The 25269-nt window shown below is 42.9% G+C and overlaps 1 protein-coding gene and 1 long non-coding RNA gene across 12 annotated transcripts in view; one reads left to right on the top strand and one right to left on the bottom strand.

Moving 5' to 3' along the window:
* Positions 1-25269, top strand: part of LOC123287008 (uncharacterized) — a 71174-nt gene that overhangs the window by 8240 nt on the left and 37665 nt on the right. For 8 of the 9 annotated variants that reach the window (XR_011505206.1, XR_011505202.1, XR_011505205.1 and 5 more), the window contains exons 3-5: positions 10938-11042; positions 13236-13361; positions 20776-20961. This is a non-coding gene — a long non-coding RNA (uncharacterized lncRNA). The remainder of the gene's footprint in view (positions 1-10937; positions 11043-13235; positions 13362-20775; positions 20962-25269) is intronic. The other variant, XR_011505208.1, reaches the window with a different exon arrangement.
* ADTRP (androgen dependent TFPI regulating protein) overlaps positions 14427-25269 on the bottom strand; it is a 64739-nt gene continuing 53896 nt past the window's right edge. For all 3 annotated transcript variants that reach the window (XM_070515627.1, XM_070515626.1, XM_044773230.2), the window contains 2 exons: positions 23518-23669; positions 14427-15499 (listed from right to left, as the gene is read on the bottom strand). In XM_070515627.1, coding sequence (XP_070371728.1) covers positions 15465-15499; positions 23518-23669 — 187 coding nt within the window. In that variant the 3' untranslated portion in view covers positions 14427-15464. The remainder of the gene's footprint in view (positions 15500-23517; positions 23670-25269) is intronic.

Raw genomic sequence — 25269 nt, 5'->3', positions numbered from 1 at the left:
AGCTCTTTATTATTATTGATTGATGCATAACAAATTACCCTCAAATTTGGCAGCTTAGAACAACAAACATTTGTTATCCCTCAGTTTCTTAGGGTCAGGCATTGGGAGCAGCTTAACTGGGTGGTTCTGGCTGAGAGTCTCTTGTGAGATTGCAGTCAGATGTCAGCTGGGGCTGCTGTCTCATCTGAAGGCTCAAATGGGGCTGGAGGACCCACTTCAGAGGTCATTCATGTGACTCTCACCAGGAAACCTCAATTCCTCACTGGCCACTTGCTGGAGGCTTCAGTTCCTCACCACCTGGCCTTCTCCGTCTGCAGCTGGCTAACATGGCAGCTGGTTTCCCCCAAAGCACCCAATTGGAGAGAGAGAGTCACCAAGAGAGAAGCCAGATGTCTTTTACAAGCTAATCTTAAAAATGATATACCATCACTTCTGCCAATTCCTATTGGTCACTCAGCCCAACTGTGGAACAATGTGGGAGTGGACTATGAAAGGATGTAAATACCAGGAGGTGAGGGTCACCTGGAATATCTTAGAGGCTGTCTGCTACAAGCTCCTCCAGTTCAATAAGAAACAAGAAAACTCAAAACAGAAAAATGGACAAAAGATACAAAAGTCTGTTCATAGAAAATGCATCTAAATAATACATATTAAGATACACATGTTAAACACAAAAAGAAGTTCAACCTCGCTCAAAATAAGAATAATGTAAATTAAAGCTATATTGAGATACTATTCTATCCAAATGATTGTATAACCTACTGTATTGTTGAGGATTTGGAGAAACAGGGTCTCACTTTTTTCAGTGAGGGTAGACATTGGTATAACCTCTACAAACAGTAATTTGGCAATAAGTAAAAAAAAGTATCAAAAATATTTTGTAAACATTTTTTGTAAATATTGTAAAAGTGTTTTGTAACTTGGCAATAAGTAAAAATACAAAAATATCAAAAGTAAAAATACACATTTCCTTCGATCCAACAATTCTACTTCTAGGAATTTATCCCAAGTATATTCTGGCACACGTGCAAAATGATGTCAGTACGAAGATCTTTACTGCTGCATCAACTTATAATAGCAAAAGATTGAAAACCATGTGAATTTCCATCAATAGAGAACTGATTGCATAAATTATGGTAATATACATATAATTGAATTCTATGCATCTCTTAAAAAAGAATGAGGCACGCTTCTTTACGTTGATTTAGAATTTTCTCCAACATGTACTGGAAGATGTGAAAGCAAGGTGCAGAACAGCATGCCATCGTTTGTGAAAAAATATAAATCTCTATGCTTGTGCATGAATACAATATCTCTGGAGGCATGTGCGAGAGATCAGAACTACGGTTGCTTTTGTAAAGGAGAACTAGGCAGCGAGGGGATAAAGGCATGAGAGAGACTTACTTTTTATGGGTTCACTATTATACATATTGAATTTTATAGTGTGTGCATGCATTAAGAACTCAGAAATAATTTTTAAAATATATTTTTTAAAAAGTGTATTGTAATCACCTAAAATGATCAGGCCTTAAGCTAAGCTTGTGTCAATAGAAACAGAGAAGTAGAATGGACAGGACACCGTGAATAACTGGATTGGTGAGTGGGAGAAGGAAGAGTCCAGAATGATGCTCAGATTCCTGCTACACATAGAGAAGCTAAGAACACATCTCTTAGGAGAAAATTTATGTGTCTGATAAAATGATTAAATTTTATGGAAAAACCACATTTAAAAAAATCAAGGCTATTCTTTGCTGTACTGTATCATGAGCTTCTTGCAATTAGAGAGGATATTTTAAATTTCCTTGTATCTCTCACAGTACCTGGTATGGTGTTTGACTTGTTACAGAGGCCCAATTTATTAGATAAATGTCTGAAAATTAAATTCCTAAAAACACGTTTTATCTTTGTAGAAGGTGAATTAAACATTTGCCCAGATATTTGCAAAAATGTGAGCCTCAAAGAGATTGAAAATAAAAGCGCTCATCCTCTCTTTCCCCGAGGGTGAAGGTGCAGGTGGGGAAAAGATGAAGTTCATGCAGCAAGTTGCTAATTGGAACAAGGCATAGGACTTTCAAAACACAGGATGATTTGCTTTAATATTTCTAAGAAAAGGGAAAAGTCAATTTAGCCACCAGAGGGCTCTCATCATTCCATTTAATTATAGGCCTAGAATTATTCATGAGATAAAGAAAAATGCAGTTGAAGACCAGAAGAGAATACATATTCTCCCCTACTCCATTAAATTTATGCTATCATTGTAAGGACCTCCTGCCAAGTCATCTTATTACAAGATGAGAGAATTGAAACTCAGCAAATGTGCTTTAAATACTCCACTTTCAAATGTCAAGGGTGGCCTCCTTATCTTTTGTTAGTTGAAACATGAATTTATCTCCAGTGCCCTGATAATGCAAGGATTGCTTGAGAGGTATTCCCATATGTTGGGTGAGAAGGAGGAGGAGGTTGCAGTGGGTTGCTTCTCTTAATGTAAGCCTACCTGAAGTGGTGATGTTTGTTGAAATTTTTGTGCTTTATGAAGACTTAGAGGGTTCTTAAAACTAGAGTTACTAGAGTCTATGGTATTTACAACTTTTCACTGCCTTCTTGCATTTTTATTCTGTTGGGTCATACGTACTAGTCTCTTATTTGTACTTCAAGGCAGGGAATGATTCGACACTCCTGTTGATTTTGTGAAGTCGTCTAGACAATAAGTTAGTGTCCCTCCTATTAAAATATTCTCAGGGCTGGTCCAGTGGCACAGCGGTTAACTTCACACATTCTGCTTTGGTGGCCCAGGGTTCGCCAGTTCGGATCCCAGGTGTGGACCTATGCACTGCTTGTCAAGCCATGCTGTGGCAGGCGTCCCACATATAAAGTAGAGGAAGATGGGCACACATGTTAGCTCAGGGCCAGCCTTCCTGAGCAAAAAGTGTAGGCTTGGTGGCAGATGTTAGCTCAGGACTAATCGTCCTCAAAAAAATTGTAATGCCTGGTGCCGCCATCAGCTGCTTTGTCCTCTGTGATTTAACACTAAATCTACCAAGTTCACAAATGAAAACCTATAAATATCCCTCATTGGATTAACAGAGCCTTTGAGTTAAGACAGCAGAGGAGGAAATGGATGTTTATTGAGTTCCAGACACCGAGCTGTGTTCTAGGTCCATTATTACATTTCATCCATACATCACAGTTACTCTAACACAAAGTAGGTATTGCACCCCAGATGTATATATGAGGAAATCCAGCTCTGAGAGGTTGAATGAGTCCCCCAAGATGCTAAATCCTGTGGAACTGACTGAGTTTTGCCTGCCTGTAGAGTTCATGCTCTTTGTGACGTTGTAGTAGCCCCTATAATGTGAGGTTACACTTTGGGTTTTCTTTATCCTCTTGCTATTGCCCCCTCCCTAAGCCATTCAGGGGTCTTTGGGACTGTAGCTCATTGGCAGACCTTTAAGGCAGTGTCTTCTAGGACCCCACAATTTTGACTGGGAGTGTGATTTAATGATGGTTGCAGCAATACTGCAAGGCCTCTCCCCAGGTGCGGTAGGAAGGGGAGGGTAGTGTCCCCCACCTCTGCATCCACCACAGTGCGGGGGCCGTGGTGAGACCCCTGAAGGTCTTTTGCAGGAATTGCCATGGTTTGGCTGTGGCTACTCTTGTTATTCCTGCAGGACAGCCTGTAGGTAAACCCAGGTGGGGTTAATGGGCCACCAGATCAATGATTGTGCTCCTTGCTGTGGACGTTACATACTGATCGTTTGTGTTGACTTTGTATAATAACAGGCCTTGCTCCCAGGGGGATGGCAGAGTGGCCCACGGTCAAGAGGACATAGGCTTACAGATTTGCCCTGGCTCCTTCTTACCTTCTTACCCAATTCACCTGGTAAGCTGTGTTCTATAAACAAGATGGTAGCGTGAGGTTGGTTGTACAGTCTGTACCCGCAGGGGGCAGTGGCCTTTAGCACCTCAATCAGGAAGCCACACCCAAGACCGTGGCCTTGTGAGCATCATGAACATGTGTGAAGATGTGCCAAACACGAATTGGTGCGGTCCAGACCTCGCCCCTTGCGGCCCGGCCTCCAAGGCAGAGCATTTTAAAACACCAAGTCCCTTTACAGTCACATGTGGAATAGTCTCAGAAGTTAATTTTCGAAGCAACACTCATATATTTTCTCATACAGGGTTTTCTTTCTGAAATCTGTACCACTGAATGGGCTCATCTGAGGGAGGACAGACTGTTGTTTCCTTGATTGGATGATGTGGGATTTCGGGAGACTCTTGAATGAAGGGAAGAGAGAGAGTTTGGCAAACGGACGCTGAGGACTTATTATAGGCCTATGAGTCACGGAGACTGCAGGCAAATGATCTGGGGACAGGCGAGAGAGTGTGGGCAGGCACGGAGAGGGCAGATCCAGAGGGCGGAAAGGAAGCAGGGCCAGGGAAGAGGAAAGGTAGAGGAGTGTATTAGTCAGGGTTCTCCAGAGAAACAGAACCAACAGGGTGTGTGTGTGTGTGTGTGTGTAAATATATATGTGTGTATGTGTATATATAGAGAGAGAGATTTTAAGGAACTGGCTCATGCTATTATGGAGGCTGGCAAGTGCAAGGTCTGCAGGGTCAGCCAGCAGACTGGAGACCCAGGAGGGTCACTGCTGCAGTTCAAGTCCAAAGGCTTACCACTGGCAGAATTCCTACAAGGAGCCTGCCCTCCCTTCTGGCAGCCTGGGCTCTGTCACTGCCAGGGAAGTGCATTGAGCTCTGTAGGTAGACGTGAGAAAGCCGAAACAGAAAGCTCTGCTGAGGCCCCTGGACCGTTCCCAGAGCCGGGCCTGCACTTTGCCTCAGTCACCTCTGATGCTGCATCCAAAGGAATCAGATGGTCAATCACGCCACTAGAGTGCAGAGCACTGGGATGGCGGGCTCCAGAAGGCAGCCAGGGAAGAAGGCGGTGGCTCTCTCAGGTGATGTTTAAAGCAAGCTGAAACTAATTATATTCCATCAGACCTCAGTTACTGCCATGTCCAAGAAAAATTCAAGGAGAACTCCCACATATCAGTGCTTCCAACTTTGGCTGCACATTAGAATGATCTAGAAGTGCTTCTAAGACCCCCAATGTCTAATCCATAGCCCAGACCAATTCAGAATTTCTGGAGGAGAGATCTGGGCACAGGTATTTTTCTAAACTGCCCAGGTGACTCCAAATACGCAGGGAAGGCTGAACAGCTCTGCTGTGTCCCCTCCAGCCGCGCTTTGTAATTCCTTCCCCACCTCCTCACCATGAGGCTCCCCTCAATGTCCATTTAACTCATTTTCATGGCCAGTCGAGCTGCTAGGGCTCTGGGAAGAGGATTTTCCACAATAACGTAGTTTCCTTGCGGCCGGCACCATTCCTTCACTGACTTGGAAGGTTTAAAATGAAAATGTTGAATGTTTTGACCTTGAGGAGATAGAAGGAAAGATTAATCTTATAGATGTCATAAAGGAAACAGAAGCAGGATTTGGTAGAAATCACGTGGCATAAAGGAAAGAGGACAGGCATCCAGGCTGACCAGACTGGGCTTGGGCTCCATCCTTCTTGGATAATTCCTCATTTGGAAAATCAATCAACATCACTGAGCCTCAGTTTCTTTTTTTTTATTCAATAAATTTGACACCTAACATTGTGTAAGTTTAAGGTGTACAGCATGTTGCTTTGATATATTTATACGTTGTGATATAATTGCCAATGCAGCAATATTTATCACATGACATAATTATAGTACAATATTATTGTTATATTCATTATACCATGCATTAGATCTCTATGGGTTGTTTACCACCCTTAAACATCATCATTCTTATCACACCCCTAATCCTCCTAGTAACCATCATTTTACTCTCTGTTTTTCACAAGTTTAACTTTTTTAGATTCCACATATGTGATGTCATACGGCACTTGTCTTTCTCCATCTGACTAATCTCACTTAGTATAATTTGCTCAAGGCCCATCCATGTTGTTGCAAATGGGAGGCTATTCTCCTTTCTTGTGACTGAGTAATATTCCATTGTGTATAAGTACCACATCTTTTTTTATCCATTCATCCATTGATGGGCATTTGTGTCATTTCCATATCCTGGCTGTTGTGAATAATGCTGTAACAAACACGGAGTGCACATATCTTGTCAAAATTCTATTTTCATTTCCTTTGGGTATATACCCAGACCTGGAATTGCTGGATCATATGGTAAATCTATTTTAATTTTTTGAGGAAGCTTCAAATTGTTTTCTATAGCGTTTAGACCAATTTAGTCCTACCAACAACGTAGAAGTGTGCCCATGTCCACAGATTCATCAAAATTTGTTATGTCTCGTCTTCTCGATAATAGCCATTCTAACAAATGTGAGGTGATATCCACTGTGATTTTGATTTTGATTTCCATGATGATTAGTGATGTTGAGCACCTTTTCATGTGTCTGTTGGCCATTTTGATGTCTTGAGCCTCAGTTTCTTTATCCTTAGCATTGGGATAGTAATGTTTCCTTTTTAGAGCTATGGGGAGGACTAGAGATAATGAATAGCAAACAGCCATTCCATAGCAGGCGCTCAATAGATGGTACAAATTTTTATTGGTGACTGCTTGAATTAAGACAGACAAGTGAGAAGAATTAAAAGCTAAAATTTGATATACAATGATCTTTGACGCTCAGTCCCCTCATTTGTAAAATAGGGATGATGTGCTGGGTTGAATAGCATCTCTCCAATACTAATATCCACCTGGAACCTCAGAATGTGACCTTATTTGGAAATAGGGTCTTTGCAGAAGGGATTAAGGATTTTGAAATGAAATCATCCTGGACTTAGGGTGGGCCCTAAAACCAAGAGAAATGAGCGAAAAACGTGGACACAGATTCCAGATTCCCTCTAAGGTAAGAGAGACATGCAGTAGAATGCCATATGAGGATGGAAGCAGAGATTGGAGTGATCCTGCCATGAGCCAAGGATCATGAGGAGCCATCCGAATGAAGGATTTTTCCCTAGTACCTTCGGAGAGAGCATGGTGCTGCTGACACCTTGATTGCAGACTGCTAGCCTCCAGCACTGTGAGAGGAGAAACTTCTGCGGTTTTTAAGACGTCTAATTTGTGTCCTTTGTTATGGTAGCTCTAGGAAACCAAGAAAGGTAACAATAGCTATACTACTTATATGTTGTTGCAACTATAAATGACTTTATATTATAAATATAGTTAAATTCAGTAATGGTAAAGTTGTTTTTTTTTTTAAGATTTTTATTTTTCCGTTTTCTCCCCAAAGCCCTCTGGTACATAGTTGTATATTTTAGTTGTGGGTCCTTCCAATTGTGGCATGTGGGATGCTGCCCCAGCATGGCCTGATGAGCGGCGCCGTGTCCGCGCCCAGGACTCAAATTGGTGAAACCCCTGGGTGCTGAAGCAGAGCGCGAACCCAACCACTTGGCCACGGGGCTGGCCCGGTAATGGTAAAGTTTTAAGCTAAATGCTAATTGGGATATTTAGATACTGGGTAAACAGCTTAGTCTGATGATATTCTGTGTGAGGAGCCAAGGCCACTGGCACTTGGAGGGTCTTTTAAGGGTGACTGCGTGAAGGATGAAGCGAACTGACAAGTGTTGAGGGTAGGAGGGGGCAAGGTGAGAGGTAGTGAGGCGATTAGTCAAATCAAAGAGCTGTCTGCCCTGGGCACCTCCACCCACCAATCAGGGAAAAAGGCTGGCTTCTCTGTGACCTCAGGAACACAAGCATGATCCCTTGGAACACACATAAACACACTCATGCCCAAATCGCTTGGAGCTTTGCTGGCTCTTATTCTTGGAGACTCTCTCAGAGTTGTAATTTCATTCTCTTCCCTGATAAGCAACCATAGAACCAAGATTAATGTGCATGTGGCATTTTGGTTGAACTCACTAGAATGCACAGGAAAGTTTCCCTTTATCATTGTTAATACAGTCATGCAAGTAATCCCCGTATTACATGTCCAGGGTCTAAGACGGCTCCCAGAGGAGCCCAAGAGAAGTTCATCTGTGAGTTAGAAGGACGTTCTACAACTGGCCTTTTCTTTCCTTTGTTTTGAGGTTTACACAGAAATCCACATTGCTAAGCAGGATCAGGACTAGCACTGAATTGGCTGCTGGCAGGTCTCTTGGCCTCCTCCTCCTCCTTTGGCGATATGTGAGGGCGCTAACAGGTCACGATGGCAGGAAGAGCCTAGCAGAGGAAGACACCGGCAATCTATTTTATAACGAAAAGAATTTCATTTAACCACATGACTTTAGAATTGGCCAAGTTGAGTTAATGCATGTACATAAAATGACAACGTGAGTGCCTTGTAGAATGTAGTTAGAAAAATTTTCAAGTGGAATAAAACATGCCTAGATTGAGAGTTTTCAGAATCGCGTACCAGATTCCTGGCAAGGTAAAATTCATACAGTATTTGTTTTCCTAACGCTACGTCATTTAACTTCATAATTCGGATCTTAATAAAATTAAGTGTTGAGTGAAAACAAATCCCTGAAGTGTAACCAAATATATGTGCTCCGGCCAGACTTAAGCCTCAGCGGAAGGTTTTGTAAGCTCTCGTAGTGGAAGCATTTTTTCTCTTCTTCCTGTCAGCATCTCAGAGGAGCAGAGTCTAGCAGAGCAGCTGCTAAGAAAGCGGGCTGGAAAAACAAGGCTTGGTTCTGTGTTCCCAAAGGTGCTGCAGGACGAAAGGATCCAAAGCCCTAACCCTAGTGCAGATGGCCCAGGCAATGACCGCCATGTCCATGCCCTCAGGCCACGGCCTGCACATGCCAGGACCATACACACAGTAGGCCCCCTATAATTACTTGCCCAATGAACCAATGAATCCTAAAGTACAGTGGAGTGCAGTGTTTTTCAACTTATTGGTTGCAATCCTATTGTTGGATTAAGAAATCAATTTAGGGCCTGGCTCTATGGCCAAGTGATTAAAGTTCTGTGGGTTCAGCTTCGGCAGCTTGGTTCACGGGTTCAGATCCCAGGCGTGGACTTACTCCACTCACCAGCCATGCTGTGAGGTGTCCCACATACGAAAAAATAGAGGAGGATTGACACAGATGTTAGTTCAGGTCTAATCTTCTCCAAGCAAAAAAAGAGGAGGGTTGGCAGGGGATGTTAGCTCAGGGTTAAGGAAGGGAATCTTCCTTAAGCAAAACAAAACAAAAAGAATAAATCAATTTAATGGTCACAATATATTTCAAATAATAGAATGGAAAATAATAGGATATAAAATAAAGTGATCTATCACATATATTAAAAGTGTATGTGTGTGTGTGTGTGTGTTTCTACCGGGTCATGATGTAAAATGTGTTTCTGAAGGTATCTATCAGGAAATATTAAAAGCCATTGGTGGAGTGGAAACTATTGGGGCATTTGGGTTGAATAGATCTAGGTTTGATTTCCAATACCACCATAGACACTGAGCAGGTTACTTAAATTTGTCTGAGTCAAATACGTATTTAAAGTCAATTGTATATTATGTACTGGGCTGCGTGTGGAAGATACAGTGGTGAATAACAAATATTCCTTGCTCTCAAAGGAAGCACACAGTATGCCCTTAATAAGTGTCAGTCTCTCTTCAGCACTTTAGGATCCCTGGGACTGGTTGATGTGGGTAAGAAGGAATCATGGGGAAGTTCAACCCTCGCTGAAACTCTTCAGGAACCAATGGAATCCAAATTTTTTTCTTTGCTTTGTCTCGTCCCTTTTTAAGAATGGTGACAACCCCAAACTAGCTTCTCTCCGTAGCCGTAAAGCAAGTTTAAATTCCTGTAGTGCCAGCCAGACAATCAAGATTGGAATCATAAAGAGTGTCATGTCACAGCTATGCCTCCTCTCTCCACTCTTCCAAAGACGTGCAGAAACTTGTCAGCCAAGAATCAGCAGCCAAGATCACTGCCTAGCTCTTTTTGGGGGTATGCTAACCATACATTAGCTCTCTCAGGGATGGGTGGAGAGCCAAGACACATACCCAGCCATCTCTTAGCAATTCACATGGTAAAACATTGTGAACTAGGCAAGGTTTGTCCTCAAAGTCTCCAGCTGACTCTTTCTCTATCTGTTCCTTTTCTCATAATATCCTCATCTTCACTCTGCCAAGCATGCCTCCTCCCATATTAAAACTTGCCTTCAAATCATCAACTGTCCTTCACTGATAAGTGAACACGAATCAGTGTAACAGGTCACCTCATAAGTATTTACACGTTAAATTTGTCTCTCTATGTAAAATGGAAGGCTTTATCCCAGCTGAAGGATGTTTTTGAACACCAGCAAGATATTTGGGGTGTCCATAAGAGCAGAGACCCTTTCCAAGGTCACTGAAGAATCACACCACGGGAGTGGCTGAAGAAGTCTTGGTTATGATGAAGTCAGAGTCAGACTAGATCAGGCCTTAATTATAGCATATAATATCTGTACGGAAGGGGTAAGCAGCCCCTAAAGGAAAATAAATTCTGACGTAAACAATATTTGTCGTCAGTGCTCTCACCTCTCCCACTTCTCTTCGAAAGATCAGATCTCCCTGATTTGGAGCCTAGCACCTCATAAGCCCTCCTTGGGGTAACCAGGGCCACCCAATTATTTTTAAAGATTGGCCCTGAGCTAACATCTGTTGCCAAACTTTTGTTTTCTTCTTCCCAAAGCCCCCCAGTACGTGGTTGTATGTTCTAGTTGTAGGTGCTTCTAGTTCTGCTCTGTGGGCCGCCGCCTCAGCATGGCCTGATGAGTGGTGCTAGGTCTGTGCCCACGATCTGAACCGGCAACGCCCTGGGCCACCGAAGCAGAGAGTAAGAACTTAACCACTTGGCCACGGGACCGGCCCCTCCTTTTCCTTTTCGTGAACCATTCTATCGATGTGCTTTCCACTGCCAGGTCACATGAAACTATCATTTGATCATTATTGTTGACAGGATTCTGAGATTTGACATGAAGAGTGTATCTTAAATGAAACAATAAGCTATTTGGTGATGAAGCCTATACGATTAAGAAGCTGTAAGTAATCCTCAAGTCAGTCTGTAAGTATTCTCAGTACTTGCTAATGGTTGGAATTGGGCTTTCATGGGGATACAAATGATAGACATGGCCTCTGGCCTCAGGGAGTTTGTAATCAAGCAGGATGGGATGGGGTACCTTAGATGCCAAGCACTTGCATCCACCGCTTTAAATAATGTTATTTAATCATGGTAGGTACTATCATAGGACTTTAAGGAACCAAGGCTCAGAAAAGTAAGCAATTTTCCCAGGGTTCAATGTAAGTAGTGAGTAGTGGAGTCAGAATCTGAATTCAGATCTGGTCTTGCTCTGAAGCTTATGTTCTTTCCAGCATTCCAGACTGTTATGGAAACAGAAGGCAAGAAAATAGACGCAGAAGAGAGCGGTGGAATGCTGGGTGGGTCTGACATGGCAGGCTATGGGAGTGTAGAAATGGGAACAAGCCCAGTGCCCTGGAGGGGTAAGAGGAAACTATTTGGGAGATCTGGGAAGTGGCACTCCAGTAAGGTCTGACGCCACGGAGGACAACTTATTTATTCGATAGTAGCTGGAACAAGAGAGGTCTTTCTAGGTAGAGTGACCAGGTTAAGGAAAGGCTTGGGAATAGGAATAAAAAAGTGCTGGAGCACAAAAGGGGGAGACTTGATTAAGGGAGTGAAAATTATTGCTTGTGGGCCACCTTCTCTTTTACCTCATGTTGCTTCAGCTGAGGGAGGGAGAGCCAACACAGGAGAGGGTGTCCCTCTAAGGGACAGGAGCTCAGCAAACCCGGCCTTCCCCACAGTCTTACCTGAAGCCGCTGCCTCAGAGGAGGATGTTCAAGGTCCCAAGGCGAGGGCCCTTTTCTCAGAAGTCCCTGATGACGCAGGTTGCCAGCTTCCAGGGAGGAAGAGCGAGGGAGCCAGGTGGTTCTCCCTTCCCTTTTTGGAATCCTGGCCAGTTTCAATTTACATAACACAGCTTAATCCACAGAAACAGGAGGTGGGAGGCAGGTTCTTTCTCTTTTTCTCCTCTCCAAGACACAGAAACCTTTATTTTCTCCCTATACCACAAACCGGTGCTGTTAAATAATATTGGATAATTGCACCTGTCGTCCTCCCCATATTGTGCTGAGGAAAAATAATTGCTGGTTTTCTGCTTTGCAGTTTAGCTGTGACTCCGTCATTTGACTCAGAGCATGTCATTTTCTCCCATTTTAGACTGTGTACAGTCAAACTGTGTAAAAGGACTCACAGATAGCGGCCCTGCGTGTGTGAGTGGGCGCGGGCCTCATTCAGCAATGATTTCTAATTTATACAGCATTGAAAATCCACAGCTATAAATAAACAGTTCTGACTGGCTTTGCCGCCTACTCAAATGCTTTATTTAAAAAAAAAAAAGGAACCACCAACTGCATGAGGAAGGAAAACAATGTCTGGATGTGGACCCTGGTTTCTGACACCTGGGCCTGGGAGGAGGGATGCCCAGATTGGGATGGGTTCAGTGCTCAGCCAGGTGGCCTTCTGGGGGGCTTGGCTTCCTCACTCCCCCCTCAGCCCCCTCACGCTCCCCACGTGCAGGCACAACGTGTTTGGGGATTACAGTATATAAAACGGACTTCCTGTTATGACAAGTATTGCAAGTGAGTAGGTGCAGAGGAGCTGAAAATAGCTTGAGAAATGTATGACTCTTTGTGGGGAGAGGATGGGGCTGATGTATTGTTCAGGCAAACAAGTTAAGTCTTCTCCCCAAATTCTAAGTTGGTGTTACATGTGCGCTAGCACCTCTAGAACATGAGCACGGCTATGGACCAGTCCGTGAGGCAGTGGTGTCACTCCTCTCCCTGCCTGTATGGGGAGAGTTTCTGCCAAGTTGGGGTCCCCTGACCACCTTCTTCTGTCCAGCCTCGCAGATGTACATAGATTTTTGCTTTTTTTAAAAATAAAGGCTTGCAGGTAGTCAATTACTGCTTTGCTCTATAATAAAGAGGAAGGAAGGTGGGCTTGTAAATCGACCACCCGCGTGACCTTGGACCAGTCATTTCCCTCCTTTGACCCCAGCAGTGTGCTGGAACCAGCTGGTACAGGCTCGCAGGGACCAAGTGGTTGAGCAGAGCTCTGCCCAACCCTGCATTCATCGGCATGTTGGTCGCTTGAAGAAAGCCATGTTGGAGCGTTTACACCATGGAAATGGGCAAATGCTGTAAATCAGGGCCTTAATATGGTCTTTTTTTCCAGAGAGTTGGTTTTAAAACATTTGCCAGCACGTCAATAGCAGAAACTCGGTTTGCTCATTTTTCAAATGAGGACATAATACATTTTCTACTTCCAAGATTTTTGTGAGGATAAAGTGAGATCATGGAGGTGAGTGTGGTTGTAAATTACATGACGCTATACAAATATTATCGCTGGTTTTCTCATCACTTGGTTTGTATTGTTTTATAACTATTAAGGGCCTAACCCAGCCTTATGTAGACACAAGTACCATATACCTTTTAATGAATGTTTATCAGTGTTTATTACAGGTGTTTTGCTGCTTCTCCTTTCTTAAGCTTCAGCCACACCAAGGAAGTGTGTGTGTGCACAATGAGAAGTGGTTCTGAGGGATTTCTGGTGTTGGAATAGGTATCGCACCGTGGCCAGTCATGCAGCATCAAGGTTTAATTTGGTCCCAGGGACAGTGAAGCCACAAATAGAAATCTTCAGGCTCATCCCAGCCAAGAGCTTACTATGACCCTGAGAAGTATGCAGCCCAAGTCATCTTTGGGGTGTGGAAAATTTGGGTGACCCCCTGTGGGCTTCATATTTGGGGAATTTCCACTGTGACACCTGCTCCTGGGCTCCCTCTAAGACCAGGTGCTCAGAGCAGTCAAGAAGCAGCAGGTATAGGACAGAAGTGGTGTTCCCAGCTCAACCCACAAAGACTTAGGCTCATATTTATATAACAGCACAAAAGGGGCAGAGAAGGAGCAAGTTTCTTGGTGTTTGTCCTAGTCCTCCCTTGGACCACCTGTCCTGTTGGGATATTCTGCCCTCCTCTCTAATACTTTGAGATTGTTCTTGATGTCCATTTTACCAAAATTTCCCCTGTATAAAGCTAGGTTGGGAAGCCCAAGTACAATGTACTCCAGTGCCCACATCCCAGCCCACACGGGCCTGGTGACACATCCATAGACTTGAACATGTTTACCCACCACTAGACATTTGTCATTCGTGTTCTTTACAAAATGTGCCTGTAAATAAAGACCTGGAAAAGTCCACTAGAAAAATCAAAGCAGGGTTCACGAATGTGCTTACTAATCACCTGACAGTCAGCTTTGCTAAGCCAGAAACTGGCTCAGCAAAGTGCTTCGTACCAAGGCAATCGCAGCAGTCCTCGCAACCACATCACTTCCCATCCAGATGATTCCCCAAGAAAAATGTATAATATTTATTTCACAAATCAATCAATATTTAATAGAAAAGATTTTGACAATGGCACTGTGTTCAATTTTATACCTGCCCCAAATGCTTGCTCACAAGAAGGACAGATGTCCCAATCTTTTTTTTTTAAAGATTTGCACCTGCGCTAACATCTGTTACCAATCTTTTTCTTTTTTTCTTCTTCTTCTTCTCCCCAAAGTTCCCCAGTACATAGTTGTATATTCTAGTTGTGAGTGCCTCTGGTTGTGCTATGTGGGACGCTGCCTCAGAGTGGCCTGACGAGCGGTGCCATGTCTGTGCCCAGGAACTGAACCAGAGAAACCCTGGGCTGCCAAAGCGGAGCGTATGAATCTAACCACTCGGCCATGGGGTGGCCCCCCAATATTTTTTATAATTCATTTTCTCATTGCCCCAAATAATTTGCTATCATACCAGGTAGACAGGAAACTTAGTAGCAGCCATCTCCCTACATTTCTATCTAGATCAAGGAAAAAAGAAGAGATGAGCAATCCATGAAAATAACTAGTCTACAAAAATGATTGTTTTTAGGAAAGTTGGGATTATTAAAAAATGGCACAGGACTGGGAGTTAGAAGGTCTGGGAGATAAAAGCTATGGTCTCGGTTCTAACTAACTCTTTGGCCTGATGTGGGTGACTTCTCACCCAGGTCCTCAGCATCCTCATCAGTAAAGGGAAGAGTTTGGACAATCCTGAGTCACCCTCTCTCTCTAAACATTCTCTAACACCCAGTTCATGAATTTCTTTGGCCTTTGGCCAGATTTTGACCACAGATCGTCCTCCAAAGAGGTCAGACAAAGGTTACAAATTCTGAGACAGCAGGAGTTGTTTTTGGCGTGTCCAGTAAACCCTTCAAAACACCAAGAGTCCTCAAATTAAGCTACCTTCATAACCCTCTTATTAAATTTAAATATCATCCCTGGTCCTTACTTTCCTATGTTGCTCCACCACCTCCCTCTACCAGGAAAAAAAAAAAAGAAAAAAACTCTGTTTTCTTCTCCTTAGTTCTTGGAAAACGGCATGTAATTACTTCATCTTCTTCTTAGGCAGCATCATGTCACCTGTAAAATCAAGAACAGAGAGAGAGCTCAGATGCCAGGGGTTCCCTAATGGGTATTCTTGTGTGGGTAGACATAAATCTTGACTTGGAGCAGTAGAAAGGCGAGGATACTTTTCCAAGGCAAGAAGATGTACTTTAAGGAGTTCCGAAAACCCACCACTACTACCACAAGGGCAAGAAGCAACTCTGCTGTCTTCCTTGGTGTTCGGCTCACAGCTAGCCCATTGGCCAACAGTGCTGTTTGCCTTCATGTGGCTCTGCATATCTAATATAAGCCTCTGATTGCTGTTGCTTTTGGTCACGCGTTTGCAGGCTGCACACAATCTGTTGACAAATTTTGAGGCTCTGCAGATGGAGATGAAGTGACCACATCAAATTAGAGAGGAAATAGAAGAGTGGATATTCACCGAATCAGGGGTCAATTGGTAACCTTCACCAAATTAACTGACCTGCCTGGGTGGAAAAGTATGGGCATATTGACTAGTTTTTTAGCAAGCTCGGTAAAGGGGCTCTATTCTACTGAAATTATAGCATTCAATTTCTAGAATGACTTCCATTCAGCCAAGTTTGTACCTCCATATGTAACAATCATAAATTTTTGCGTAAGCTTTGAACTTTCTAAAACTTCACTAACTCATTATCCTTCCTGTCTGTTGCCAAATGCTATCAATCCTATTTTGAAAATTTGTTTTCAACTCAGCCTCTTCTTGTCCATTCTGGAAGTTAGAGCCCAGTTAGTTCTGACTCAGTATCACCACAGCAATCTCATGCTCCTAATTCCATGCTTTACCCTTCAAACCTGCCCTCTCCATCAATTATATCCTTGACAGTAAAGATTAAATATCTTCTATTAATTTTATTTTGCCGGAACTCCCATTCTCAGAGGCTTTAGTGACTGAGGACTTGAAGTCCTACTTGTGGCCCCATCATGACACTGATTTTCTGGGACAGCCAGCTCCTAATCACACAGCCCTCATGGCCATCCTTGTATTCATGTCTCACTATTTTTAAGGACAGTCCCCTCCCTTCTTCTTCTGCTCCTCGTCAATCCAGACTACCCCCAGACACTCCAGTGAAGCCTTACAATTTATCCAGCTTTAGAGGCTTCACGTTATTTTCATTTGTGCTTCTACTTATTTTTCACTTTGATGTGAATTCTTTCCTCCCAAGTTGGGTCTTCTCTACACTAAATCTACACAGTACCTTCTCTTTTCTGAAGTATACATTTTGGGTCTTTAATGAATCATTTTTCAGCTAAATAATACTTTAATTCCCTGACGTCCAAGAGCTTGGTTACTACAAACTTTTCAAATTTGCTTCCCCTGTAGTCACTCTGAGGGCTCCTAAAACTTCTTTATCCATCCTCTTTACCAACCCTGAGAACGTCCAGTCTAACTGTAGTCATGACCTCACTCCTTCAACCCCGGGTGCCAAAGATTGGAGACTCCTCCATTCAAGAAGAGAAGCAGTGGAAGCAGAAGCAGAAGCGGTGGTGGGAACTTCTTTTAGCAGAAGAGAGCAGGTGGCTCCTTCCACTGGATCACAGTCTGTCACATCGAATCATAAGCAGCTAGATGGAGTATTAAGAAATTCCCACATACCTGCAGATATGCTAGAGAAGGCACCCTCCCCAGATGTGTCTCTGTGTGGAGCTCCAATAGTCATTTCATAATGTAGAGACTTACATGGTGTCAATATCACAGAAATCATATTTTTCTTTCTGTTTCTAGCAGGTGAAGGTAGGTCCTAAATCCTGAATTCTCATGGGGCTGAGCAGTCTCTAGGCTTCTCTGAGTCTGCAGAATTTATCTCTGACCATGTTTCCATAGTGCGCGGCTGGAGATAGAGAACTGTTGACTTCGTAATAGATCATATTATCTGACCCAAGCAAAAGTTACAAAACAGATTTTAAACTCTGAATGGGAAATGATGTTGTGTGTTATTACTCTTTTCTTCACTGAAGGAAGTTTTTCCCAGTGGAACACTTCCAAGTTGGTAGTTAGGAAATGGTCCTCCCCTGACTTATCTTAGTTCTTTCTTTATCCTCTATTAGGTAGTACCAAGGAGTAGAGATATTTAGGTCAAACATTTAATATTCGCCTTGTGCATCATCCAAACGTTTTCTACTGGCATGGGAAAGGAATCATTCTTTTAATCAACATCACTATGGATACCATATGCAATTCTATACCTTGTTATTCCGGGAGTCAGAACACAGGATAAGTAAAAACATACTTTTCACGAAGATTTACACCTATATATCTACAACCACAAAAGCGATTGCTAGACTTTGAATTGAAAATTTGAAGAACATGTGCCTAGTTTTAGCAGGCTGGCTTGGAAATGGGTGAGAAGGCAGATGGTTGGGGGGATATGAGGTGTTAGAGGAATGAGATGTGAGCATTGATGAGCACAAGTCGCAGCGCAGACATAGCAGGAGGGAGATGGAGCTGAGGGCTGGCTGGAGAAGCTCTTGTGGGGAAAGAGGCTGAGCGAGAGGGAGAAGTAATAATCCAGAGAGGACTCTCTCCGAGCTTAGGGAGATGAAGCTAGGACAAGAAAGACAAAAGGGAGATATATTTTTGTTATTGACTAAATGCTGCCCCAGTGGGACCAGGCTTTAGAAATACACATGGAGTCATCTCATGATATTCTTTTGTTACAAAATGATCAGGGACAACATGCAAGACAGACAGACCTTATATATGTTATATACTAGGTTGTATATGATTTACATGTTATAAATTATAACAAATTTCTTTGTGGATAAAACCAAGGAGGTAGGCTAAGCAGCTTTCAACAATAAAATATCCTTAAAAAAAATCTGGTCCACAGCATAGAGTATTAAAGGAAGGTTTTGATGTCATTCTGTCTAAGGTACCATCACAAGGTCACTTGGCCAGACTGGAATTTTCAGCTTATAAACTATCCTTAGGAGGAAAAGGATTTATGGTCTCAGGCCCTGACAAAAGGTAGCCTGAACCCCAATACGCATCCTTCAGGAATGTAAGGACAGGGGTCATGGGCCACAGGTAAGCTGACTACCTCTCTGGCCACACCTACATATAAGAGGCCCTCCATTTTGGCCTGGAGTCACTGAGCCTTTTTCTGTTTCTGATCTATCTTGTGGGTTGGGTTTCTCTCCCTGGTGGACTTGTGTCCTGGTGTCAGCATCCTGTGTCTTATGAAAAAAAGGAAATATTAAGTACTTAAGTGGCAGAGAAAGGAGCCTATATTGGAACCCCCTGACAGCCCCATTCTTCCTATCAGGGTGGAAAGAATCTGGGGTATCCCTAGATGCTCAGACATGGTAAGCCTAGCTTTCAATGATCTGCCAGAGCCTGCCTCCCCCATCTGCTTCCATCATTGTTTGAAATCAATGTTCCACTAATTCTGCCCACAAAATAGAAATGGAATCTTTCTTGGTGGGTATCTGGTGCAAAGAACTGACTCACTGCTTGTCCAACAACCTGTCCCATGACACACAAAAGCTAGCACAGGATGGCGAGTGAGACAGTGACAAGTCAGGTGGGGTGGCCCTCCGAATCTCTGCAGAGCTTTGGAGCCACAGCATCTTCATGAAGGCCAGCAGGACCTTCCTGAAAGCCTGTCAGCAGCGGTCTCCTTAGTACACAGGGCCAGCTCCCTGCATCTATGTGCCCCGGAAAATGTCACACACTTTCCAAGTTTACATTTGATTCCTGGTATCACTCCTTATTACTGTCCTTCTCACTCACCTCTTCATTTTTACCCACTGACGTGACACATGAGGAGGCAGAAAGTGGGTAGACATTCAGCAATCAGTGGCCATCACTACCAACATCTGTCTTAGCCCAGCAGCTGACTTAGGAGAACACCACATTGGATAAGGATGCCTGTAGACATAATTATCCAAACTGGGAGGAGCCCAGGGTCCTATGGTATCCGGGGCCTTGTCCTCAGATCGGCAGCATCAGTCTCTCTGGGGCACAGGTTAGAAGGGCCAAATTCCAAGATGTACTCCAGATCTGCTGAATGAGAATCTACATTTTAACAAGCTCCTCACTTTAACAAGATCTGCAGGCACATACCCGTTTAAGAAGCGCTGCTCTGTGACAGCGGCTCTTGACCCCGACTGCAAATTAAAATAACTGGGAAACTTTAAAAAATATCCATGCTGAGTTCCCATCTCCAGAGATGGATGTAATTGGTCTGGGGTGGACCCAGGAATTAGTATTTTTAAAACCCCCTTATAATATGCAGTCAAGGTTGAGAACTACCGTTAGAGAGATATCTGCATATTAGGATGGGTCTTGACTGATAAGTCTTGACCATTCAGTACTTGCCTGGTGACTCTCAACTAGGCCACACTGTGTCTCAGGATTTCAGAAGCAGAGATTCTAATTAATTCTAGCCTCAAGTAGCCTGACCTCCTATTTCACTCTGCTAAATTCTTCAGGAACTGTACCATATCTGTCACCTTGCATTTAGTTAGCTGGTTGTTACTTTTAATCGCCTTCAGCTGGAGAAACTGGTAATTTATGTGTAAAATTGTAGGAGAGGATTGGAATATCCATGTAGGAAAAAAGGTTACTGATTTTTGCTGGGATGGAATGAGATTAAGAACAATAGTGACTGACCCTATGTGCTAGGCCCAATGCTTGGCACTTGACACTTCTCAAGTCATTTATGGTCCTCAAGGATCCTAGGCGGGGGGTACTAATATCATCTCCATGATCCACAAGGGAAAACTGGAACACAAAGACATTGAGTGCCTTGCCCAGTGTCACAGGTCTACCAGTGGTAAGACCAGGGTAGGAACCAGGCAGCCTGCACAGACCTTTTCTAACCACTGCCTCTCGCCGCATCACCAAAACACTCTTTTGAATTTCTTCTCTCATCCAAGGAAGCTCAGGCTGTGGAAGCAGGTGAGAAAGGAGGATTCGCCCTGGATTTGGACAGAGTAGACAGCTACTTACGTGTTTCCATAGGTCCAGAACAGAAGGTTTGGAGAGGAACTCAGAGGAAACACACAATAGATAGTCCCAGCCCAGACAATTCTAAACTATATACACCTGGCACAGCAGGCATTGACCAGGACTGTTCCTAGCAAACTGAGATGTGTGGTCTCCGTACTTAAAGGTCATCCTGTCACTGAGGAGTTGAAGTGGATTGACACAGGTTACATGCTTGGTTTGTGGCCTGGTAAGGGACATACCCTAGTTTTCTTGATTCCTATTCTAACCTCTTCCCCCTGTTTTGTCTTGCCTGCCCTAACATACATCTCTTTTTCAACAGCTCTCCAATAAGCATACCACAGCGTCACCCTCCTACGCTCCTCAAACTCCCTGTCCAATAGTTTAATCTCCAACCATCAGAGTCACTCCTTGACCGCTGTCTCCAGAACCCCTTTGCACAAAGTCCCATTTAATACCTGGAGAGAAGAGACCTTGGATATCCTGTCTGGAGTGATTGATCCATTGGGTAAGCTAATGGAAATGGGGGATTCAAAGATGGATAAGACACACACCTAACCCTTAAAAAACTCAGGATCTAGTGTAAAAACAAATCTCTGGGCCGAGGGAAGGCTTCCTGGAAGAGGTGAGTTGAAATAAATGAGTGAGTGTAAGACAGCCAAAGACCAGGAGATATGAGAGACAGAAGCCCATGGAGGTGAGAAACTTTAATGTGTAGGGAAAATAAGCAGTTTGGTGCTACTGGGGCGTACATTTAGAAGAAGGTGAGCCAGAGCCAAGCCAGAGACTGGCTCACAGACCCTGTGTGTCATTCCAAGGTCTTGGATTTTCCTCTGTAAGCTGAGGGGAGAGTTGAAGTGTTTTAAGCAGAACAGGACACAGGGAAATGTGTTCACATACATAGTGCTGCTTAATTTTACCCAATTTAAAAGTGTTCACTGCCACTGGAATTTTAAGTGACCTAATTTCTCTTTTAATTCTTTTTTTTTTTTTTTTGAGGAAGATTAGCCCTGAGCTAACATTTGCCACCAATCCTCCTCTTTTTGTTGAGGAAGACTGGCCCTGAGCTAACCTCTGTGCCCATCTTCCTCTACTTCATATGTGGGACGCCTACCACAACATGGCTTGACAAGCAGTGTGTAGGTCTGCACCCAGGATCCGAACCGGTGAACCCCGGGCCACCAAAGTGGAACGTGAAAACTTAACTGCTGCACCACTGGGTTGGCCCCCATCTCTTTTAATTCTTATTCAACCATTTGTAATAATGATCTGTTCAGAATATAGCACATTTATGATCCTATTCTGATTCTATATAGGACTTTTTACCCATTCTATTCTTAAGGAGCTAAAAATCTAGGGAGAGGACAGAGACATATAGCCACTTACAATAGTCTCCATCACTCACATGGACATTCATAGATGCATGATGTAATGAGGATCCACATGTTGGTGCCAGCCTGTTTGCTCATTGGGACCTAACTGTAGTGAAAAGTCGGATATAATACTCAGACAATGAAGCTTATTAGAAAGAGCTTTGTGTTGAAAACAGTGACCTCAATCATATTAAATATAGTGAAAAATTTGATTTTTAGTTCAATGGATGTTTAAAAGTTGCTGTAGAATAACAATTTAAAAATGAATCATTATTGAACTCAACGCAATTGATTTAAAAAGTTATTGTTCTCTAAGATCTGAGTAATCAAGTCTTTCTCTCCATTCCTTATATCTGCCAAATTTCAAGTGGATTAGTTTCTTTCTTTCTTTCTTTTTTATATAGATTTGGGGAAGGCATCAAAAATCTTTACCCAGAACTTCAAGGAGCCAAAACTAGTTAGAATTAGTTGTCAACACATCTGAAATGTCAACACATATTTTTTTCTGGATAATTTCCTGTGATTTAGAACACTGATTTGGGGAGCAATTTTTAGTATTCCATTTTTCAAGTGTTTGCTTTCAAGAAGGATATTGCCTTTGAGATTTTCTTAACCCATTAAATTCTCCAAGAGTAGAAAACATGTGAAAAAGCCAACTTGCATGCTTATTTTTCCAGGGTCTCAGTCTCATCTCAGAAATACACACTCTTGTACTGAACCTTCTGAAACTGTCAGGTTTTTGCATACACAGGCTTATGTTTTCACACCAGTTCATAAATTGGGTGGAAGATGTCACTTCTGCCATTTCTATTTTGATAGAACAGAATGGCATGTGGGCGTGTGATGTGGGGGACTGTATGTGACTCTTGCCTTCCTTATATACAAAATCAGGGTAGAGTTCCCGTACTTCTCCTTGGAGAGGGAAAAATATCACGGGCCTGTTGCAACCTGACCTTTGTTAATTTTCCAACAAAATAATATTCTAGGGGTGGAGGAAGCAGGAGGAGAATAAAATCTTCCATTTTTAAATCGATTAAGTTAAAAGGATTTTTTTCTCATAAAGAAGCAACATGGTTCTACTCACCTATGATTAGAAAGCTTAGCTTACTGACATAACTCATATTGCCCAAGACCCTGTTTAAATGAGAATTCTGGACTCAAGTACAGGATGTGATTTTTACCTGATAAATGTTTTACTAAAGGTTGAGAAGCAACCTAACAGGAGAGGAATGGGAAATCAACCGAAAGCACTGCCGAGGTTAGAAGAGCTAAGAAGGTCAGCTGGACCCACATCGTTCAAAAAGGAAACCTTGACATTTTGGCAGCTTGTGTCCCTCAAGCCCTCAGTTTTAGGGACGGAGATCCTGAGTCCATTTTTTCACGCTGGGGGTGGTGACACCTTGCTCTCTGGGTCCTGAGCTCTCTGAACAAGATGATTTTTAGCCTTAAAGTTAGAGGAGGTATAGTTTTGGGGAGGAGGGGTGATAATTTGATGGGGTCCTTTGGGAAAGTGCAAACTTCCTCTACGTTTTTCCTTTGCCTACTTTGGTAGGACCCATATGAGTCCTTTGGACAAAGGCATCAAGCCTCCCTGCCTTCTGCTTTGGACTAGTTTCTCCTTCTGTTTCCAGGAGGAATGGAGAGAGGGTAAGGAGGAAGTGTCTCTGTAAATAAAAGAGAAATAAACTGACCCCATTTCCAGTGGTTGAGCTTCTCTCCAAGTAAGTAGATGCCGATGATAAGGATGTAGCTGAGAGAGAAGAAAGCTGCTAGACCCACTGGGCTGAGTTTGGCAAACACAGGATACACCCACGTACCCGTCTCAGAGTAGATCCATAGAACCCTGCAGACAATGACAAGTCACAATGATTAGGAGAGCAAGGGAATAAAAGCTATTTCCAACTCAAGATCAATGGGGTTCTGAAGCCCAGGCAGATAAAAAGAAGCCATGGGGGACGTTTGTCAACAGCTGAGGTGTTCCACAAACCTACAGAAGTGAGTCTTTTGTAGATAAACAGGCTTGATTCAAAGCGACATCCTGTTTCATGGGCTGGGCTTGGCTGTTTTACCCAATCCGTTAAAATTCAATGTTAGTGAAAGAATCTGGAAGAACATCGAATACGTCATTAGCCAAAGAAAGTGTGTAAGAACATGAATTATTCCTTTCCCTCAGAGATATGACCTGCTGAGACACTGAACCTGCTGATAAGGTGTCCATTTGCTAGCTCTCAGCCAGACAAGCGAGGTTAGCTTTTCCGAGCTAAGAGTCAGGTGTAGCTTTCCATTAGCTGGGGTATGGGGGGCAGAGATCAAGCATTATTGCTGCAATACAGTGCGCCTGGGTTTAATTGTTGGCCTGAGTTTAGTTCATGGATATAGCCATGGAGAGAGTGGAATGGATGGATTTACAGGAGGCTCAGATCTTGCTCATGTGAGGATAGAATATGTTATTTCTATAAGCCAAGAAAAGGAAAAGAAATGCTAAGAGAGGAGCCACGATGTCTAAGTGAAGCCTAAAAATGCAGTTTGCTGGAAACCAACTGCACTGGAAGATGCCAAAGTCTGAAATAACTTTTCAAATTAAATACGGGGAGGATGATGTATCAGCTACAGTTTATAACTGGTTAAGAGTGCAGAATGTGGAACCAGGCTTCTGTGATTCAAATCCTAGTTCTGCCGCCTATTAGCTATGTTGCCTTCAACGATTTATTCAACTTTTCTGTCCCCTTGCCCTCATGGACGAAGTGGATGTGCAAACAGTATGCACCTTATAAGGCTATTGCAAAGATGAAGGGAGTTAACACGTGTACATTACACAGAACAGTGCCTGGCACATCATAATCATTTAATGGGTTTAAAAGCTTCTCTCTTCTGAGGGATGGCACAGTGGGAGTCTTCTCACTGCTCATCTTTGTAACAACCTAGGATAGGCTAAGTTGTGCTTTAGAAACAACGTTCAAATTTGGATACTGCAGGCAGTCAAAAGAGTTCAGACGGAAGAATAAAATTCTGTGCTTAACTAAACTTTCAGAAACCCAAGTGTGATCTTGGTTGTTTCAAATATTTTATTTCAAGTTTGTCAAATACTTTGTGGAAGAGACAAGGGCTAATATCAGGGCCAGGACTAGGGTGAGGCAAAGGAGTCACCTACAGCATAAAATTTAAGGGGCCATCTCTGTGCATCAAAGGATACAATCAATAGAGTGAAAAGGCAACTTACGGAATGAGAAAAATATTTGCAAATCATATATCTGATAAGGGATTATTATCCAGAATATATAAAGAACTCCTAGAAGTCAACAACAAAAAACCAAACAACTCAATTAAAAACAGACAAAAGACTTGAATAGACATTTCCACAAAGAAGATATACAAATGGCCAAGAAACACATGAAAAGATACTCAATGTTACTAATCATTCAGGAAATGCAAATCAAAACTAC

This window comes from Equus asinus, chromosome 8 (genome assembly GCF_041296235.1).
Source record: "Equus asinus isolate D_3611 breed Donkey chromosome 8, EquAss-T2T_v2, whole genome shotgun sequence".
NCBI classification, from domain to species: Eukaryota; Metazoa; Chordata; class Mammalia; order Perissodactyla; family Equidae; genus Equus; species Equus asinus.
Note: the sequence above shows the minus strand (reverse complement) of the source record. Positions and strands in the feature narration are given on the sequence as shown.